This window comes from Poecilia reticulata, chromosome 7 (assembly GCF_904066995.2).
Source record: "Poecilia reticulata chromosome 7, P_reticulata-male-v2, whole genome shotgun sequence".
Taxonomy (NCBI): Eukaryota; Metazoa; Chordata; class Actinopteri; order Cyprinodontiformes; family Poeciliidae; genus Poecilia; species Poecilia reticulata.
Genome location: NC_088836.1, coordinates 3782082 through 3804244, shown reverse-complemented (window position 1 = coordinate 3804244; position 22163 = coordinate 3782082). Strand labels below are relative to the sequence as shown.

At 38.4% G+C, this 22163-nt stretch overlaps 1 protein-coding gene across 1 annotated transcript in view; it reads left to right on the top strand.

Annotated features, from left to right (window-relative positions):
• The window catches only part of ctnnbl1 (catenin, beta like 1), an 89987-nt gene extending 73371 nt beyond the window's left edge, over nt 1-16616 (top strand). Inside the window, exons 15-16 of the mRNA XM_081608599.1 lie at nt 1796-1868; nt 16180-16616. Of these exons, the coding sequence (XP_081464725.1) occupies nt 1796-1868; nt 16180-16268 (162 nt within the window). The 3' untranslated portion in view covers nt 16269-16616. The remainder of the gene's footprint in view (nt 1-1795; nt 1869-16179) is intronic.
• Nucleotides 16617-22163: the final 5547 nt, after the last annotated feature.

Below are 22163 nucleotides of genomic sequence, written 5' to 3'. Positions count from 1 at the left end.
AAAGAACTTTAAGGTGACTCATTAATTGAATGTCCACAACATCTTTTAGATTTTCTTAATGCTAATTATTTTATTAGTAACTATTTATGTCACGTTAACGAAGAACAACTGAAAACTTACCGGGTTCATCAACTGAGAGCAATTTGATTGATGATTGGCTACCTGTCACATTCCGCATTAACGGGAAAACCCCTGATTTAGATCGAAGTGGCAACGACAATCCACCGTAACGCCACACACTGCAGGATGATCGGTTACAAAATCACCAGCGACAGTCTTAGATCGGCCAACGTTCTAAGATTGTCATAAGGGGAAAATAGGGGCAAAAAGTCGTGTAGTATGAACTACTGCATTATGTGATCATCTTCTCTATTTAGAAACATGCCTGTCGTAAAGCGCCACTGTGTCTTCACATTTTGTCGTAAACTGCTTTCTATGTCGTAAAGCGCTGCGATTAAGCTTCATTTTTGTTGTTGCTATAGGCAAAGATCTAACCCAGTAAATGAATTATTTGCTTAAAGTCAATGTCTTGCTTAGCTAGTTTTCAAAGTGGAAAATCAGCTAGTCATCAAGATCTTTTAGATGAAGTTAGTTCTTTTATTTATAGCATAAAACAACAACAAAGAAAAATAAGTTCAACTGGTATAGGAATCAAGTGTAATGAAAAAGCAGATAGGTTGGCTGGAGACGCAGTCCAGGCAAATGAAATTAAACTTATGGTCCTATCAAGGAGAACAGAAATAAAAACAAAATACAGAACGAAGGCATAAATACAAAAAGAGGCAATTGTAAGAAGTAACGATATAATGAAGAGGCAAGAGGAAAGATAACTAGGCTGAGGAATGGGCACACAAGTCAAAACAGTGGTTTAAATGTTAAAGGGAAACATCCATCAGGGGCTTATCCACATTGTGGAGAAATAGAAGGAGTTGAACATGCTTTTGTACAATGTAATGGAGTGAGTAACAGGCATTTCAGTAGCCATAATATATTAGGGAACTATACAGACTTCATAATCTTCACTCTTTTGGTTGAATGCAGTATTTATTTCCACTTTGGCTTTATGTTGTTTACTTTTTATTCAAGTACGTTTTTTGTTAATGGAGACTGAGAATACGTTTTATTTTTGTTTCTGGTTTTATTTATTTAGTTTATCAGTTCCAGTGTTATGTGTTCTTTTGAAAATAAAGTGTATCTGTCTATGGCAGGAAATTACATGCATTATTACGTCATTTCCATTAAATCAGTGTCAAAAGGTCTTGAAACAATATTATCGTTTATCGCAATTATTTTTTAGACAATCGCTCAGCAAAATGTTTTATCGTGACAGGCCTAGATCCTATTATGATTTTTATAGCCTATGATCATTTTTACCAATGGATATAGAATTTTTTTTCAGTGCATGTTAGACAGGAAGTTAATGGAGAACTAAAGCATGTAAACAAAATGTAGGAAGTCAGGGTCACTTTATTTACATTTATAAAAACTAAATAACCAGTATTTCTATATTACCAGTATTGCACGTCAATACTTTAATGTTTTGATAAGGTTTCCAGTGAGGGAGATGCTAATGTCTCACCAGATATTGAATGTGGGAGCGTTAGCGACACTAGCTTTTATGCTAACAGCTAGTCAGTGAAGGCACTAAATAATAAATAGACAGACCTGGAAGTTACTGTAATTTTTTTCTGTGCCAAGCAAGCTGCAGAGGCTAAAGCAGCTTAACTCAGAAAACAGATCCATTTTTTTTAAAGTCCTTAACAATAAATTTGTTTTTGTTTTTTCTTTCTTCTAGCTGCAGCAGCGGGTTCATCAGATTCTTAATATAAGAGGAGGCTCAGTCAAAGTAGTGCGGCACATCATGAGGGGTGAGTACAGCTCAGTGTCTGCCAGCCAGTTCTGGAATGTTTTTCACAGGGTCCCTCTTTTACTAATTCAGTGTTTTTCTCAGTGATGATCTTGCTGCCTCCTCACATCTTCACCTCTATAACAATTCCCTCCTTTAGCATTAAATTATGTAAAATTATGGTGTCATGGAAGTTTCTGCATGTTTACTGAACAGCTGCAGAATAGTGTTGGATTATTTCCTTTCTTTGCACTGACACCAATGATATAGTTGCTTCATTTTAGGGCTGCAGCTACCAATTACTTTAGTAAGCAACTACTCTGATGATTAATTGAATAATTGATTGATCAAATAGTTGATTAATCAAGAAATTGATTTGATTAACCAATTACTTGGTCATTAATCAAAAAAGTGATTGTCAAATGAACATTTTGCAGATATACAAGTAAAATGAAAATAAACACACAATTCAAGTCATTTATAAGAACATTTAAAGCCTAAACTCCAGTAAAAACATTGCTTTAATGAACGTTTGATCATTTGTAGCAAAGGATGAACTTTTAACATGATGTGAAAAGGTCTGGAGCTTTTCTGTTGCTTGACTTAACATCAATACTGTGTAGAGCTGATCTGTTTACTACCACTTTCTATTAACTGATCAGTAATTGGACCATAAAAGGTAAAATAATTTGAACTCGCCAAAACACATCAGGTTCTGGTTTGGACGGATTTATGGATTTATTAAAAAAGTTGTATTTATTTTTTCTTTTTTTTATCTTAAGTCCAAAATGTTTATAATGTTGGTACAATTTTTACTTATTTCAGCTTGGAATGTGGTGTTCTTTCAGGAAATTGACTTTTTTTGAGCCTCTATACTCTAGTTAATGGTTACTACATTAGTTGATGATAATCTTAATAATCAAATAATCGTGATTAATCTGATTAGATGTTTCAGCCCTAAAATCCATGCCATACTTTTTAAAGAATGAAAATAAGTTTCCAGGGTGCTGTATACATTTTTATGCTCTCCGATGTTCATACTAGCCAGTACACATCTTGTGTGTGTAGAGACCTCACAGTATCACCGAGGCAGATCTGAAGTGCCTACAGTATATAAGATACAGATGGAAAAATATAGATGTAATGCTAGTAAACACAGTAAAATACATCCAGGCAGGAGCGCTTATTGGTTTTTATCCACACTGCTGGCATTCAGATGATAAAACTCCACACTCAGACACTTCCTGGCATGTATATTTGCACTGCATTGTAATCACAGGCTCTGTGTGAGAGCGAAACAGACTGCATTCTGCTTTAAGATTCCCTGTCCTGCCATATTTGGTTTGTGTTTGCGTTTGAAAAGATGCAGTAGCAGGTGTGTTGTTTTTGTCCCCACGCGACATCCATCCTTCCTGTTTAATCGCTGGGTACAGCTTCAGGATGACACTCCGCTCACACACACCCTCCGGCCTTTGCGGCGTGTAAACGCAGTAGATGGAGTCATCCGTCACACTCGCCAGCGAGCGTGGCGCCTCTCCAGTCCTCAGAGTGCCGCCGTGTTTGTGCACACACACCGAAAACCTGTTGTCGTCACTTCAGTGTTCATCTGCATATTTGCATACACTTGTGCCTGGCTTGTCCACACAATGTTTTCACTTGGGTGTATAAATGGGTTTCATTGTATTAATTACATATTTATGTTTTCACTCCTGACCTTTTTTTCAGTGTAGGTATTTCATTCAGTTGGTGTTTACTATTGATTGGCCCAATATCAAGAAATGATGACGTCATTCTCATCTCTCCAATATTATAAAGCAGGGGTGTCAAACTCCAGTCCTCGAGGGCCGGGGTCCTCTGCTGCACCACACCTGAATAGAATAATTAGGTCACTAACAAGGCTCTGGAGACCTGATTTACACAAGAAGGAGGTAATTAAGCCATTTGATTCAGGTGTTTTGTACCTGTGACACATCAAAAAACTGCAGGACAGCGGCCCTTCAGGACTGGAGTTTGACACCCCTGTTATAAAGAATATCGCTGATGATATGTTCGGTTGTGCAGGTATTTTATTTTAAATCAAGCGCTGCCACTTCTGCAGAGTTTAAGTGGTATAATTGGAAAAAACACATTTCTGCCTAGAAGTAATTTTAAAATTCCCTCATGTCAGAAAACAACTCAATCATAATTTTAATAACAGTTCAAAATATTTCGAGATGCACCCATCAGATATCAATATCTGTATCTGTGCTGATATTGAAAAAAGTTCTAGATCTGATATTGTTGACAAGGTGCCCGATCCATAAGGACAGATCTACTGGTCTAATTCTATACTTTGTTCTCTGAGCAATGACATGCTTTATTTATTTTACATTATATTTAGAATTCCTAATTGCTATTTTTGAACCATTTGAAAGAAGATTTGTTGCAGTTTATTTTTACAAAGGTATTCAACCTATTGTTTTTGTCAGTTTCTTTATTATTTATTTTCCATTGCCTGATCAAATGAAAGTTGTTTTTACATGTGAGCTTGTGAAGCTACTGGTTTATTTATGTGTACTGAAGTGGAGCAGAGTATCAAGTACGTGTCAATCAAGTGTGCAGACTCTTCCCGTTTCAGGTGACCTACCTGGTCAACCTGAAATTGCAGGAAAAGGTTAAGCATATGCAGAGTGTGCCACTAACCGAGCTGTTTTGACCCTTAATGGCTTCAGCTCACCACATTTAAAGCTGCATCGCAGGAAAAGACGGCTCAGCTCCAGGTGATGGTGTGAAAAACCCTCTGTGGCATTTTAGATCATCTGAGAATCGATTTCACTGAGCTTCTTTTCTGAGGATCAGAATAACATCCTGTAGGCTTTAATGGCACAAATTTAGCAGATTGAAGGCTGACTGTTGCAATGTAACAGTTGATCTCACACATCACTTATGCTGAAGTTCAGACTCTGAGCTGAGGTTTTGACAGGAAGGTGACAGAAACATGTTGCATGTGATTCTTTTCACCCTGCAAAGCTTCACAGTTTCTTACGACTGAGTTGCTTAAAGTTCTTCCTTTCTGTTTATCAATCTTTTTTTGACGTCATTGTTCAGAGATGGTGACCAGAGTTTAAGATTTTGGCTCGAGTTACTAAAGCTTCAGACTTAGTTTTCACTGTAAAGTGGTGTGATTAGTAGCATTGAGTCCAGCTATTGCAACTTCCCAAGCTACTTTTTTCCCCAAAGTATTTTAGATAATCTTTGGAAAATTTTCCAGTAGGAGGATTTTCTTGAAATAATTTGGAGATACAATCCACAGAAAAATAACAGTGACTAGGCCGGAGATTACTGTATAATATTATTTGTGTAAAATGTTTTCAAAGTATTTACTGTGTGTGTGTGTGTGTGTGTGTCCCACCAGTGTGTCGAAGTCTTCCATTTACAACGGAAACGGAAATTTCTGAAAAAAATTAGGAATAATATTTAAGCTTGTCGCAATACAGATTTAATCAATTTAATCGCATGATGAAATAAAATGAGCTCATTACATTCTGATGATATTTTTTGGAGGGACATTTTGTTTGCAGACTTCATAATCCGTTTTATTTACGGTTGGTAAAGCCCAGTTCACACTACATGATTTTAGAATTGTCGGCCGATTTTCAGAACCTGAAACCAAACGCTAGCTGACAAAAATCATAGGTAAAAAGGCTTCGATCGTACCATGTGTGATGTTCAGCCATATACAGCAAGAGCAACACACCACACAAACCGATTTCTCTCACTGACAATCAGATTCCAGACATACAATCTTGCAAAAACCCACTAAATCACACGTGAATTTAGAGTAAATAAACACAACTGGCGACATGGAAGCAATAGGGATAGTTTGTCAGCTTATTTTAAGCAATAAAAGATGCAACGAAAAGAAAAGGCGTTGGATAAAGGAGTGGAGAGGACGCGAGCCACGGCTCTATATGCTGCTCTATGCTATTTAAGTGAGTTATGTTTTTCCATCGTTACCATTCGTGTGTTTAGATTGTTTTCTGTTCTGTCATTTCTTTAAGCTTCATCGGTTAATTAGTAGTTGCCGTTTTAATGTTTGCAGTTACATTGAGAACAATGGGCACATAATAATGGCTATACCTAAAACCAGGCATTAATCAATGTTTTACTAGTCACAACTGCAATCTACCTGCAATACATGTAGCTAGTGTCAGCGTCAAGCCCTGACTGAATGAATAGTCTTATCATTATAACCCATTTATGTCAGGTTAACGATGAACAGTTGAAAAGTTACCGTTTCGCTCCAACTCCTCTCCTCGTCATTTCTGTGGATATTCTTTGCACGAAATGTTTAATAAACATTAATGTTGTTTCCACATATCATCTCTGATGTCACAGACTCTCAGTGGGGTTTATGCCACGAGAGGTGGTGACGTATTTCCGTTTGAATTTATGCCACATAGATTGGTTCCGGGTCCTGCTTGTTCCTATTGTTTTTACCCAAAGCTGCAAGATCTGTACCATGAAAAAGACGCAAAAATTTAAATATCTGTGAGCTACTGGTACAACAACCGAGTTTTGTGATGTGTCGTTGTGTCCAGTAATTAGCCGGTACCATCCAGTGCTTAGTTTTTTTTTCATTTTCCTGCTGATATCAAGGCAACAGCGGAATGTAGCCAAAACTTAGCCACTACAGCTAACACCCGGTTTGTAGCTGCCTGCTATTTCAAAGCTTGAGGATATTGAAGATCCAGTGTCAGAAATGGAAAGACGGATGTTTAAAGGAAGCTGTATGTTCTTCGTTTACTGGAATAATTTGTTGGAGGAAAATAATGCCGGAGGAAATCCACTGCAACGGGAACAGGCTGAGAACAGAGGCAGCGATTCGGCACAAGGTGAGTCAATACGTGTGTTAATGTTTGCGTTTGTGTTATACGGAGTATGAAATTATTTTTAGGGAACTCCTTAGCTTTTTTTTATGTGACGATTATATAAAATACATTTAACTTACAGTAGAAGCTATACCTAGCGCGGTAATTTAAGAACAGCGCTAGGTGTTCTTAAACACCTAGCGGGCGTTGCTGCCCGCTGCAGCAACACTTCAGCCCGATCCAAACCACACAACTAGTCAGTTAGATTAAGGTCCAAGACCTTCGCTTTACAACTGTTTAAGTGGCACAGATCCACATAAAAAACCCACAGAACAATGGTAGAAATCACGTATTTCCCAAATCCCGAAAATATGACATCTACCTTTGCTGTTTCATAATTATTATCCACGTTAGAGGGAATTTTTCCACTTGGCTGCTATAATTTGTTCTTGTGTTACACAACGTAGTTTCTCTTTTTTTTCCTCTGAGATTCTGCTTAGAAAATGAGGTTATGAAGTTCATCCTCCTGCTGCTTTTTGTTTTTAAAATGGTAAATTTAGGTTTGCCTCAACTTTTATAAACTAATGAATCTTATATGCATCATTTTTTGTATTACTGTTGGTGCAGGTATTAGGTGAACACAATGCTTTGCCTGCTAGTAGTTTAAATTCATTTCAGCTGCACACTTTCAAAAGAGTATTCAGATTTTAACATGCATTTTCTAAGTAGTATTTTAGTTCACTCTTACTCAGTAACTTCAGTGTTGTTACAACTCCGAAACATTTTTTTTTGCAGTTTCTTTGTGATTTAATTTCCTGAGATATTGTCAATTTATTTTCAAGCAAAACTCTCAAAAAGAGCTGAGGATTTATTAGTTTTGATTACGTTGTGCAGCTAAATATGGACACTTATTAGTTTTTTCTTTTTAATTTTTCAGGTTTGCATCGTAACACCTCGTGATGTTTCTCAGCCATGATCGCTGTGCTGATTACCTTTCCACTGGATCCAAGCACCTGGACCAGCTGACCGGTACGGCGTCCATCAGTCCACGGTCTGCCGGATCATCACAACGTGGACTAACTTTTTATTTATAGTACTTGGTTAAACTATGATCTTGAAACCGGAGCACCAGATATGCAAAACTCTACCTGCAGACTTTGTTGGCCTCCCTGACCTGCAGTCATCCTGGACAGGGCTGAGCCGGACGTCCTCTCCTCCAGAGTGACGAGTTTTCATCACCAGTAACAAGTCTGATGTCTGATTAGCTGCTAGGAAGTCTATTATATATTCACTGTTCATTTTGCTATCCTGTTTGTTCTTACAATAAAAGTGAATCTCTACATTTCACAAACCTTTTTTTTCCCCCATTTCTCAGTGTTTACGTTATATCAAGTATTTGCATGTAGATCAGGAATTCAAGTGCAATATTAAAATGCAACACATTTAGGTAAAGCCAGTAAAGAAATGTGAATATTAAGTAATATGTAGTTAGTCATATAATTTAATATGCTGAATAAGGCTGGATGATATGACTTACAAGAGTTTTTTTCATACCAGATTTGATTTTAATCGATTTCTCCCATCCTGAATTTCTATACTAAAATCACAGAAAATACTTTTTAAAAAGTGTCTTTATTTCCATCATCTGCTCTGTGAGTTGTATAAGGGAGCATTACGGTCAGGATACAAGAAATTTTAATTACAAGAATGCAGTCATCGTTACAGCAGAATAGAGATGCAATTTTATAACATGTCTTAAAATTACAAGATATTGTTTCAATGAGAAATAAAGATTCAGATTAATGTGATGTAACCAGCTCAGTGCATGTGGTTCTGACATTAGTCAGTAATCAGGAGGACGTACATTTCCACCTCAACTGACCAGGTAAGATTAAGGTAAAAATAAAAAAATACTGTATAAACAAATACTGTATACAAAACGGAAAAAGAGCAACTGATAAAAATACTTTATATAAAGAAAAGCAAAAACGTTAATAGCAGGAGAAAAGTTGTTGGCAACATTAGCTCAGCCGATCTCTCCCTCCAGGAAGCCACCAAACAGAACTGTCCAACTCCAGCTATAAGAAAGATTTAAAAAAGAAAGAAAACGGAAAGTTAAAAAAATAATCACAATTTAATAATTGAGATCTAATGTGTTCTGGAATCTATTGACATTTTACAAATTTCACAAATCAATCAGAAGGTTTCACAAATGTTTTATTTATTCTGCTGTTAGTACAGAATAATCTAGTTAGGTTTGAAATGTCTAGGTTTGTTTTTAAAGTACAACACATTAAAAAAGCTCAAGATAGTGAAAAATTAAGTGTAATCGCCCTTTAGCTATTTTCCAAATTAGATGCTACATTCAGAAGCTAACTTCAGCTTCGACTGATAGCTTGGACACAATATAGACAGATCTATATATGTTTATATCTTTATCTATACAGCATAAATATGTAGATTGCACAATGCACAGATAATCAAAACACTTAACATTTACATAGCACCTTATTAAGCTTGTCCCTGTTAGCTACGTCAGACATATGAGGCATTATGATGAATACAAACGATTTATTAACTTACCTTCAAAGTTATTGTGAAGTTTTGACACATCCACCTTAAATCCTTTGTTGTTGTTGGAGCGTTTCAGGGTGTCTGAATAATTCTATAAGCATCATTAATAGTCCTGCAGGACTGAGGAGCCACTGTTAACAAACTGTTGTTTGTGCACCAGAACCATTCTATGTGGCATAAAAATGCGGAAGTGCTAAAACGGAAGTCCGTGGCAGATACCCCGTTGCGCCATGTAAACTGTTTAGGATTACCCTCCGTGATTACGTCATCGTACTTTCTGATTGGCTACCTGTCACATTCAACAGGCTGCGTTCTCGCTCCCAGTTGGAGAAAACCCCACTCGCTGCAGCGATAAACTGGACAAGACAATCCAACATGTTGAATATGCCTGATTTAGATCGGAGTGGTCCCGACGTTCTACCGACTGGACCCGATCAGTCGTAACACACCACACACTACGGGATGATCGGTTATCGCAAGCGACAATCAGAGAACGTTTGACGTTCTCTGATTGTGGAACAGCTTCTGAAGCCATGATGGTGGAAGTATCATGCTATGGCCTGTTTTGTGTCATCTTTGCATCAAAATTTTTATATTTTCATGAATTGATGCTTTCTGAATTAATGTCTCCCAGGAAACTGAGGAAATGTGAAACAGCCTCGTAACACAAGTTTTTCCGTTTTAGTTTATGAAATGTAAATCTGATTTTACCTTTGACAAAACTGCTATCTTAGATAGTACCTTTTGTATTTAACTACTATGTCTAATGGTTGTACTTTAAAGATCTTGTATTTTTTTAGAGAATCTGTTTCTTAAAAGCACAAACAGAATCGATGACTTCATAGATGTGAACGCTCTCCCACCAGATGGTCTCTAGTTACTGTCCCTGCTGAAGCTGTTGGTGCTGCTTCGTTCTTGCATGTCTGTTTTGAATGACTTGTGTTGCTCCACCTGCAGCCGCAGTCAAAGCCCCTGCACCGCGTCCCCTTTCTGGAAGTGATTCCACTTGCATTTGTTGCGGATCAGTCCTAGTCACTGACCTGAGTAATGGCAGCGCTCAGCACTGCATTGTCCTCAGCCGTGTTGCCGTGGTGACAGCAGGGAGAGGGCAGCGATGTGTTGAAGAAAAGCCTTGGCGGAAAAGTTGAAGAGCCGTAGAGTCTCTGACCTTCCTGTGCGTATGGCTGACCGCAGAGCCTTTCATAGACACAGAGACGCAGAAACGGGTTCACAGTTACAGGCGGGAGCCTACAAGATGCTGTGGATCCTCAAGATTTTATCGACTCTCTCCTTCTGTCCCTCTAGCTGCATTTAGGGCTCAGTCGACCTTAAAGTTCAGCCATTTTTAGGCTGGTGTTGTTGCGTGCTCATGGGATCAAATCCATACGGAAGAGGATTAGGGCCACTGAAGGAAAGAAAAACTAATTCTGACTCTGAATTCCAAGTCTGTCAAATCTATGTCAAAATCCAAATCAATACATTTCTCAGGTGTACGTTAATTATGTTGTTGGCATTCAACATCCGAAACCAAGCCTAAAACCCACCTGTTTAGAGATGCCTTTAAAACATAATTAATGGAATATTGTTAATATATACATAAATATATGACGTGTATTGATGGTGGCACTCAATAAAATGTCACCATTTGTTCTTAAGTTGGTGACCATATGAATTTTTTTTATGACTTTTTGTTTTTGTGGCACTTTGAACTGCTTTGTTGCGGGAATGTACTATTAAAATAAAACTGATTGACATGAAATGAGCATCTATTTATGGTTCATTACTTGTTGATGTAAAAAAAAAGTCTCTACAATTGATCATGGCTTTAAAGTAAATACAAAATTTTAAAAAGTCAAAAATAAAAAATGCTCTGACATTTCTAATTCTAAGGTATTAATTAATTCTAAGTTACCTTCTAAGGTATTCATTTCTAATACTAATGTATAATTATGGATATTTGTAACCCTTACCTCGCTAGTGAAGCTTATGTTAAATAAGACCAGCATATGCTAACCCTAACCCTACAGTGGAAGAAATTTAATAGTAGCATTAACAAAACATGTTAATGTTAATCAAAATGTGATTGATATGAAAAAGTAATCGCATAACTATTTCTTCAGGATATGTAAACCTGATTTTTTTTTTCCAGTAACCCTTTAGACCAACCCTTCAGGATTGTTCATTTAAGTGCTGCTGCCTCTACTTTCATAACTTAGTTTTGATGATGGTGGCAGGTCATAATTTAATTCTCCTCTGAACTGTCAATGATACAGTGACCTCCATCTTCTGGCGTTGGTGGGTCACTGTTAGCCGTCTGACCTGAGAACCTCTCAGGAAGCCCATCACGTTCCCAGCAGCTCTGCTTCCTTTTTGTTTTTTATTGCTGCTTTTTTAAAGGTTAATGCTTGAAATTAAAACCTCCAACTACTCCGATTGGAGCCTGACTCTTTAAATGTCATTTAATATGCCTATGTTGGGGGAAATGTATGCCTGAAAAGTATTTGTTTTATTTTAGACAGAATCGTGAGCTGCTTTGTCCTTGTCGATGGTAATGATGAGCAATCGTCAGTGATTGAGTCAGTCTGGGTTCTACAGGGAAGATAACAATTCTACAGTTTGGATGGAAATTAAATGTTATCCACAGTCATGAAAAAATGTTTAGGAAGTGACAGAAATGTTTGTTGTGACTTTTTTTTTATATGGTCAATTAACAGATTTGTATCAGTTTTGAAATTTTTATTAGCAACTGCATCCAATTTATTGAAAAGTCACAGCACTAATGTTTCTCCTAACTGTCATTTTACTCTCATATGCTGGATTAAGTCCTGACTGATATTAATACCTGATAGTGCGGTAGACTCTGTTTGATTGGGGACCAAACTTGCAACATTTAATCCCCAATCAGCTGCTGTGGTTTTCTTTCACACTACATTGTGTCAAAGGAACCAAATTGTTTGGAAAAACTGTTCCCCTTCCTTGCCTGTGGGGGCGCTGCACCAAGAACCTCTGAAGGAAACATGAAAACCTCAGAAGAAGACAATGAGCTCAACTTCCTTCTTCATGAAATGTAAAAAAAAAAAAAAAAAAAAAAAAGAAGAGTGGCTTCAGATTTTAGAGGTTGTAAGGTTTCTCTGTCATTGAGAAAAGACCAGGAACCATTTCTGCCATTAGTGCTAAACATGCCCGTTTGTTTTGGTTGTATTTACCCAGAATGCCCTGCGTTATAGTCCTCTTCCGCTTTTGGAGTTCACTTACATCAACACGTTCATCCGAACTGCTCTAGAGTTCACTTCAAACTAACCCTAGACCGAGGTTTTCAGGTTCACCAGAGCTCGCTGTTTTGGTCCGTATCAGAGTTTGGTTGCGTATTCACATGAACCGGACTTCATAGGCAAATGGACTGGAGTTTGATCAAAGCGAACTGAACAGGGCTGGTTTGGGAGGTAACCACAGGTTATCTAAGGAGTTTTCTGACTGCAACTCTACAGATTTGTAGAGTTGCAAATCTTTCTGTTGCTACTTATCATTGCCTTTTTTCATTTTCACACAATGGTCCCTCATGCTGGAAAATCCATCAGTTATGACTGAGTTGCTTCTAGTTGTTGGAAGAAGCTGCTCTTGGACGACATTTTGATCCCACGCTTTAATCGTGGCAGAGTTTGGGGGCAGAACTTTGATTAAGCCCTTTCTATGTGCATCATTCAGGATGTTGCAGTGATGATGCAGTTTGACACGACTCAACTTTTCTCCCTTGTCCAAATGATCAAGTGGGATTCATCAGAGGAAATGAATTGAACCAATCTTCTGTTGTCCATGTCTGTAGTTCCTGCAGAATTTCTGTCTTTGCCTACAAATCTTCACCTCACTCTCAATGCTGATGCTCAGCTGTGGCGCCCAATGCAGTGAGTTCTGCTCAAGTAGCAGCAAAATTAGCAGACAACTTCCTGGATTGGGACGTCTTGGTATTTGTTGGACGTTTTTGGGTGTTGCGGGTCGTCTTTGGAGCAACTGAATCTTACACTTTAAGATCCTCAGTGATCCAGAAGGCGTTCTTTTCAACAACCTTGTGAGTTCAGCTGGACTTTCTGAAGTGATTCCACTGAAAAGAAGTTAGCCAGTCATTTATTTCATGGCCCAAAATACGGTTGAAATATTTTTTTGTCGATCAATCTGATCGGTAAAGAGATTGAACAGTATATCTATGTCCTCAACCTCATCTATGGTCACCAACTTTGGGTAGTGACCAAGCAAACGAGATCACGGGTAGAAAAGTGAGTTTCCTCCACCACTGAAATAGTCTGAAATACCGTTAGTGCAGTGAATATTTCATCACGCTTTCCTTAACATAAAAAAAGCCCAGTATTATTTGTTCCCAATATCTGTAAAGAATTTTCTAAGTCCCATTTCATCTTCCATTATCTTTTATTTACAGCCTTACAATGTAAAAAGCATCTCTGCCTGCAGGGCGAAAAACCCCCAGAAAATGACAGCCGTTCCTCGTTCTCCTAAACCTGCTGGCTTTAGTCAGGAAAGCTCCCTTTATTCTATTGTCTCTGCAGTGTCTCCCAGAGAAAAACAGTTTTCTTCTTCTTCTTCCATCTCCCTGTCTCTGGGTTTAATGTGTAATCCCTCCTTCAGAGGCAGAGCGGATGCCTGGATTCCACCGGGGCTGCGGCAGCTGCAACTTCCTCTTTCTGCACATTAGACTCACAAATCGACCGTCGAGCGTCTCAAAGGCCTTGTGTGGGAGGCAGAAACACAAAATGAAGAAAACAGTGGAAATGTTCAGCAGCACTGCAGAATGTAGCAGGACCTGTTTCTGGGTTTTAGAATGACAGTCAGGATGTGGTTAGGTTGGATTCCCCCCCACCGCTGTCTTTTTTTTTTTCTGTTTCCTGCCGATTTGAAGGGCAGAACTTCGACTTGGCAGGAAATTTTATGTTTTTGATTGTTTTTTCAATGTTGAATGTTTTTGTGTTTAATGATGTAAAGCACTTTGAAATGCCTTGCTGCTGAAATGTGCTATACAAATCAAATTTGATTTTGATTTGATGCTGAGGTTAGGTATGCTAACGGGGAAGAAGGCTCAGACGCAGAATGATTCACAGAAAGCTGCTATGTGTTAGTTTTGCTCCTTTTCTTAATGCCACAAAACATAAAGTTGAAGCTACAGGAACTGATCTACATCTGTTAAAAATACAAATTTGTCATTATTTGAAGATAATTTGGGATGTCAGATAGAGGAATTGCCTCGGAGACCCTCCTGTGGTCAGTTCTAGTTTGCTTTCAAGCGTACACCAGGAGGAATTTGTTCAAAGTCAAAGTGGCAGAGGCATAAAACAAACACAAGAACACAAATTGAAAAACACTTTTTTGTACCTCTATCTAAATTTTTAATCTGATCTTTATTTGCCTGCGGGTGATTCATTCTCAGATTTTTGACAAACTGAGCTCTGCTCTTTGATTATTAAAAGAAGCAGCAGTAAGATGCCACCTTGGTGTCTGAAAAAGACCAAACGAGGAATCAGCTGTTTGAAAAACTGCCTGATTAAAAGTGCATGACCTTGATTCTTCTTTGTGTTCCCTCTGTGAAGTAAAATATTAAAGTCAACTGGTTATTTTTATCTGTTCATTTCTGCTGTATTCCAAACTATTTGCTGTTTGTCATATTCATGTTATCGGATATTTTACCAAATGAAATACTATTATTTAGTCATTTAATTTACTGCCCAATTTCTCATTGTTTTCACAAAACAAAATCTAAGCGAAGACTTTACACTTTAAACATAAATCTCTTGGATAGACCTGAAGTCTCACTTGGAAATGACCTTAGAGCTTTTCATGACCCGTTAGCACTAAAACAACAAATAGGATCTAATTACTTTTTTCAACAAGCATCTTCTTCAGCAGTGACCTGTTGAGGCTTTGTGACATCTGATAGGCCAGCAGTCTACCCTATGATTATGAAGGTCATATGACCTCAACATTTATTCTTTAAGAACTTATTTTTTAATTGATAAAATTGGTGTTTGTAGTATACAAAGTTTCCAAGAAACAAAATTATCTTTGAGCTTCTTTCCATTTTAATTCTACAATTTGAGTTGTACTTTCTGAAGTTACTGACCAAAATATTTAATATTTTCATCATATTAAACATTTTTGGAATGTATTTTGTAGATGGCAGGACTTTATGCCATCACATTCAGAGATGGAATAAAATTAGACAGAATGTGACATCACAGAAAGAGTTATAGTTATACAGTATGACACTGAATTTCACACCATTACACACTATTCAGAATGGAAACACATCCAAAGCAACACTCATACTATGAAGTATAACACTGAATTCCTCAACCTTCATCCTGTTGCACACAACACTATTCATAACGACATTATGAATCAAACACATAACAGGATTTGATGTTCCACAAAATCTCCTTCAGTTCGTCGTGTTTTGATCAACATGGGAAGAGAGAAAACTGGACTTTGTCTTCATTATGTTGGGGTTGATTACAAGTTACAGGAATGAAAAGTACAAACATTGTTTTTTACTTGGTTATTGAAGAACTGTGAAGACTTTTTGTTTTTTTATGTAAACACTTTATTATCAAATCACAACCTGATTTATCCGCCGTTCAACCCTCTGATTTCTTAGAATGTTGAAAAAATAAAAGCTTTCCTTTCTGCCTCCTTTTGTTTTGCAATCAAGTCACGACAAATCTGTCTGCAGAAATCTAACCTCAGTCTGGGATCTTCACATTTTTTAAATCCTGGCCGTTCTTCGGCTCGGCGCACAAAGCGGTCCGTCGGTTTTTCTGGTCTTAGAGATGTTCTGATTAAAAGTCAACCAGCAGAGCCTGTGCTGTCAAACCAACTAATCCCCAGGTTTTCTTTGGTCTTTTGCAGAATACGCAGAGAGCATCGGAGATGGAAAGAGTGACGAGTTCAAAGAGGCAGAGAGGAAGAGGATCATGGACCTAGCTGACAACTTTTAGTCTTTTATTCCTCATAAAGACACAGAAATCCTTCACCACAACCAAAACAGTTTTATTCCGGTTGAAACTTCACTGAAACCAAAATACAAACTTCAAATAATAATAAGAAAAAAATGCTGGTTTGTTTTGATAATGTACAGAAAGGAAGTACTTTAAGACTCCATCTGTAGACGAACCCAGCCCATCCGCTCTAGTAAATAATTTAAAGTTGTTTTTGGTTAAATTGGTTTGCTGGAACAGAAATCCAACAAGAGATCGCAACAGATAAATTAAATCCCATTTAACCCACTCTGTGTGTTTTTGAATTTAGCTGTAAACTATTTTCTAATAAAACATTTTGGTATTAAACCCCCTGCCTCGTTTTGTGCAGCTTGTTTCGTTAATGTCACGGTTTACAGACTGAGACGTGCGCGGCGTCCTGATGGCGGTCTGCTGTTCGTAGCAATCTCATTACACCCTCCCCCCACCCCCGTTGATTACTGTTGTACAGGAAGTGGGGGCATGAGAATCCTCTCAGAAATCCAACCTGCTTGTGCTGATTTTTTTTTTTTATTTTCCCAGGAACCCACAGATGGATCTCAGCAGTGGAGGTGTTACAGTACAAACAAATCCAGTTATTCTCTCCATTTTATGAACCAGATTCTATTGCAGTGTTTCTCAACCTTTTTCGGCCCAGCGCCCCCCATCCCTTATCCAGGTCCCTCAACCCCCCCCCCACCAAAAAATTTGTAGGCTACTTTGCTACTGGAACAACGGTACCACAGCACTTTTAAATTTCAATAATCAGAACACCGAACTTGTTTCCGTTGTTTTAAAAGGTTCATGTCAGTCTGCCTTTTCCCCATCGATATCTTTCCCGACCGCCCTGCATCTTAAAAAAAAAAAAAAAAAAAAAAACCGCCGCGCACATTGCGCAAAACTCTGAAACACGAGAAGCGGGCAAAACGGAGCGACGAACTAGATGTGAATTATGACATAAAAACAGAGAATCCGACGCTGAACAGTGAAAAAATCAACACATGATGTGAAACATGACGATTAGACGGAGCAGCAGGTGATGAATGAAGATTACTGATGGTCAATAAACGATCAAATAAATGTAGCAACAGGAAAGAAACTAAAGTGGACACAGCAATAAACCAAGAGAGGATAATATTAATCAAATGAAACTAAATGGAAATGAATGAAGAACAAAATGCAAGAATAAACTAAGAAACTAAAGTAAATTCGGAGGAATAAACTGTTATGGCAAGAGCAATAATTAATACAGAGACTGTATGGCAAGAATAAACAGACACTATTTCCAGATAAAAGGTAAAATAATATTGTTGAAGTGTCATGGGCAGGGGCGCAACTGCACATTACTCAGGTGGATGCGAAAACATAAATCGGCGCCCACCACGAAGTAACGTAGAGACATATGCTTCCCCCCTGCGCGCTACATTTACCCCGTTATGCGCGCGAGGTGAAGCAGCGTAAGGCGCGCTGAAGTGTCCGGGAAAACATAATCGATGCGCCGATTCAAAACAGGAAATAAACTAAAGTGGACATAGCAATAAACCGTTGTTAAAAGTGTTGTGGTACCGTTGTTCCATCAAACCCGTTTCATACCGGACCACTTACAGCTCCGTGTAAACGCTATAAAATGAACGCTCTCTATGGTGGAATCACCATGGAGGGATTTCTTTATTTAAATGGGTTCATTTTTCAGAAGGATACAAAGTCGTGATTTTAATAATTACATGTTTATAAGAGCGATTTTCTGTTGTCCTTCCATGGTAGCAGGCAGCTTTCAAACGAAAATAAAACACTTTTTAATATAAATTGCTGCTTTGACATGATCACAGAACTGCAAAAACATGTAGCTACATAAATACCAGACAAAGTGAATCACAGCAGCGTCATCAGCCGGTGTAACGCTGAACTGACGCGGAGCTGAAGCTACAAACACTGAATAGAAGAGCTGCCATCGACACAGCTGCAGCTTAACATGTTTTAATGTTACACAATACAGTTTTACCAAGTTGCTCTAAACTGGTATTGTTGTGCATTTAAGGTGTAAAGTTTACCTTCGACCAAACGCCCCCCAAAGGCATCCCAGCGCCCCCTTTTGTAAAAATGTCCGCCAGCGCCCCCTACCGTCCTCTGAACGCCCCCTGGGGGGCGGTACCGCCCACGTTGAGAACCGCTATTCTATTGGATCATTCCTATTTTTATGCTTTGGAACAAAAAAATAATTAATTAGTTTTTCATTTGAAATCAGAATATTTCTATAGCTGTGACCCACTTTCTTGTTTTACCATCTATTTTTAGTTCCAGAAAGATTGTAGAAGGACTTTTACTAAATATATAAAGATGAGATTGGATTTGATCAGAGAGCTGCTGCTTCCCTGCTGACACAAATAAGCAGCCAGTGGTGCAGCTCCTCATCTGATGCTTGACTTTCTGACCCGGCGAGGCAGAGAAAGGCTCATTACCACAACCGGAAAGGAGGATCTGGATGGAATATTTCGCCTCTGTAGACACTAAGCTTTTCACATTTACACTTTAATAACAGGAAATTTTAAAGGCTTTGTTGTTTTTTTTTTGTCATAAAAGCAAAACGAGACCAAAGATGTTAATGTTTATTTCCATTTGGGTGCAAATATCTGCACTGTAAGTGGGAAAGTTCAGGTTTCTGCTCTTAATGTATCGAGTTTCCTTTAGTCACAAAAGCAGATGCCCTCATGGAAAATGTTCTGAGTTTTCTAAAGTCAGCGAATGTCCTGTTTGCAAATTAAAAATGTCTATTTCTTTGTTTGTTTGTTTTTTGTTGTTTTTTTTTCATTAATTTACATATTATTTGTTGTCTGTAAACAGCTTAACTCAGACTTTTAAAGTGGATCTGGAGCAGTGTTATGTAAAACTAACTTTTAACTTTTTTTATTTATTTTTATTTCTTTAATCAGGTGAACCCCGTTCAGATCCAGATCTCATTTTCAAGAGGGACCTGGGCAGAAATCTGCAATACATAGCAACCTGGTAACATAATAAAAGTAATTAATACATATTCACCCGGAGGAGCTGGAAGAAGTGGCTGGGGAGGGAAGTCTGGTCCTCACTTCTGAAGCTGCTGCCCCCGCGACACGACCCAGGATAAGCGGAAGAAAATGGATGGATGGATGGACATATGCACAAGTGTAAAACAGTATAAAACTATTTAAAAACAGTGAGACTGTTTAAAAGAATCTCGTTGCCTGTTTTTAAGAATCCCTCAAAATGAGTCCAGTGAAACCAGTTCTGACATGTTGAGTTCAGACTGGAGCCGATTCCAGCCTGAAGGAGCATCTCTCTGACAGCTTGCTTCCCTTTTTCAGTTCGGAAACTTGGAACAAGCTAAAGAAAAATGTTGTTGGAGCGTAAAGAATGGGAATTCATAGATCTATGTAAAAGAGAGTTTAAGTATGCTGGAGCCAAGCATACATTGTGTTATATTGTTATATACCTGGAGTGTTGATTTGATTCTTTTATGCATGTTTGAGAAATGCTTTAATTTTCATGGCAACCATTCAGCTGTGGAAAACACCTGGGTGGACCTAGCCCCGCCTTCAAGGACATAGCTCCTCCTCTGAGCTTCAGTTTCAAGGCTTCTGCCTCACAGAGAATCTCTCCCCGTGACTCTCCCACTCGGATCCTTCAGACTAGCCAGCAGCAATTAGCAAACAGCTGGTGGAACTGCTGCTCAGTAAAATGATAAAAACATTGTTAAACCAATACATTGCAATGAAACAGACACAATTTAAAGTCATTAAATTACAAAGTCAAATTTCTTTTAAGTCATATTTTATATATACTGAAGGAGACAAAGTTGCTTGATTGTACTGTAAAATGATACAATGTGGCTGGAAAACACGGTATCGGCCCTTTAAAATAATTTCTCATGTTCTGTGATGCCTCCGACCAAAAATAACTCAGTTTGTGCCTCCCACAGTAACACCGTTCACACTGAAGAGTGTTGTTATAGCACATCAGTGGGTCTTGGTTAAAGTGCATTGACTGATCTGAAAACGCTGCCACCACACGGTCAAACTGATTTTGTTCACCCGCTGATTTGTTGGTGCGTCTCTTAAGAAATCAAATTTTTTCAAAAAATTTTTTTAAAAATAGCTTCTTTTTAGTGGGCATATTTTTGCTAGAACCAATTCACCCCCTCAGTTTGGAGCATATGTTTCATGTTCTTGCTCATCGAAGAGTTCAGCTCTCAATGAGCTGAACTCGAGCTGTTCAGTTCGCTGGACAGCAGCGGACAGGACGAGGTCACTGAAATGTGACTCACAGGACGAAGGCGATCAGTCCAGGCAAATTTTGAGTGACCCGTTGATTCAGAGGACGAGCCAGTGTGAAACAGATGTCACATCTGCTTCCTCTCCTAAGTGTCTTCAGCAACTCTAATATTGCTCAGTAACAAGATGTGAGGGGGGGGCGGGGGGGGGGCTGCTGCTGCTGCTGCTGCTGCTGCTGCGTACCGTATCGACGGCCCTTCACATCTCTTATCAATGATTATGACTGCAGCGTGTTTAACGGCGGTCGTACAGCAATTTCACAGCCGAGGGGAAGGGGAATAATTGTATTTTCCAAATGACTGAGTGCAAACAGTTGCACCACTGTGCTGCTGGGCTCGTCTCTCTGGTCGGGACAAGGAGACGATGTGTAAGAGCTGCTGGTGAGGACAGGGAGAGCAGCAGTAGAGGGTGTACAAATCAGAGGTTTGGGTTTTTGCACAACCTGAAGTTCAGCTTTTTAAATGTTTCTTCTGTCTTTCACACATCTATAGACCCACAAAAGTTGAACACCCGTTAGAAGTTGTTTAAAAAACCTTCAAAAAATATTTTTTCATGGCACAACCACAATCTACCACTGACTCATTTATTCAGTGAGTAAAATAAACCCGTGTTAAAGCTGCAGTATGGAAGATGTTTGTTAAAACTGTCACCATGTGGTGACCGTTCATTAGGAGACAGACAATCTGTGAAAACATTGACGTCTTCAAACTCCTCCCTGCTGATGCTGCGCCCAAACAAAAACAACCAATCAGAGCCAGGAGGAGGGTCTTGGTGCTGTCAATCAAACATGTCTACGCACAGTTCAATATAGCTATGCTAAAGGTGAAGAAGCAACTCACCGTTACAGGAAAACCATTGAGCCACCATCATCACTGGTCATGCTAACTTGCTTTAGTATTCATTGCTATCAGGAAGAAGCTGTTGCGTAGAATTAGGGATTAACTGTGCTAAGACCCGCCTCCTGTCTCTGATTGGCTGTTGCTAGTTTGCATCAGGACAAGACTGAGTAGCTCCCCTTTTTTATTTACAGATTATTTTGTCACATATACTTTTCACAATGTAATCACAGTTTCAACAAATATATAAAATTTATATATTTTCTTATAATAGTTCCATACTGCAGTTTTAATAAAATAAAAAATCACCAGGGGTGTATTTGAAATCCTGAAGTTTAAAATAAATATAAGAATTATTTTATTTTATTGTTTCAGTTGATCAGGAGGTCGTGAAACTTCTAATCAGGTTATTTTTATTTACTGGGGTAAAAATATGATGCGACACAGAAGTCGATTTCTTTTAGCCACTTATCTTCCCACTTTGTGACGGAGTTTTTAAAAATCTACAAAACTCACTGCTAGACAATTAGAGCAAAAGTGGCAGCTTGGCATCATCAGTGATCCTCACGACCTACATGCCAACTTTGCTTAGCAGTAATATCAAAAAATGTTCTCAGTTTAAGTAACAAAATCGTAAGCGTGAAATTTCTTAAACTGGAGCTTTTCAGAAAAAATTAATCTATTTGGATTTTTATTGAATTAAAGGATAATCATGAAACAGAGGGTCATGCAGTGTT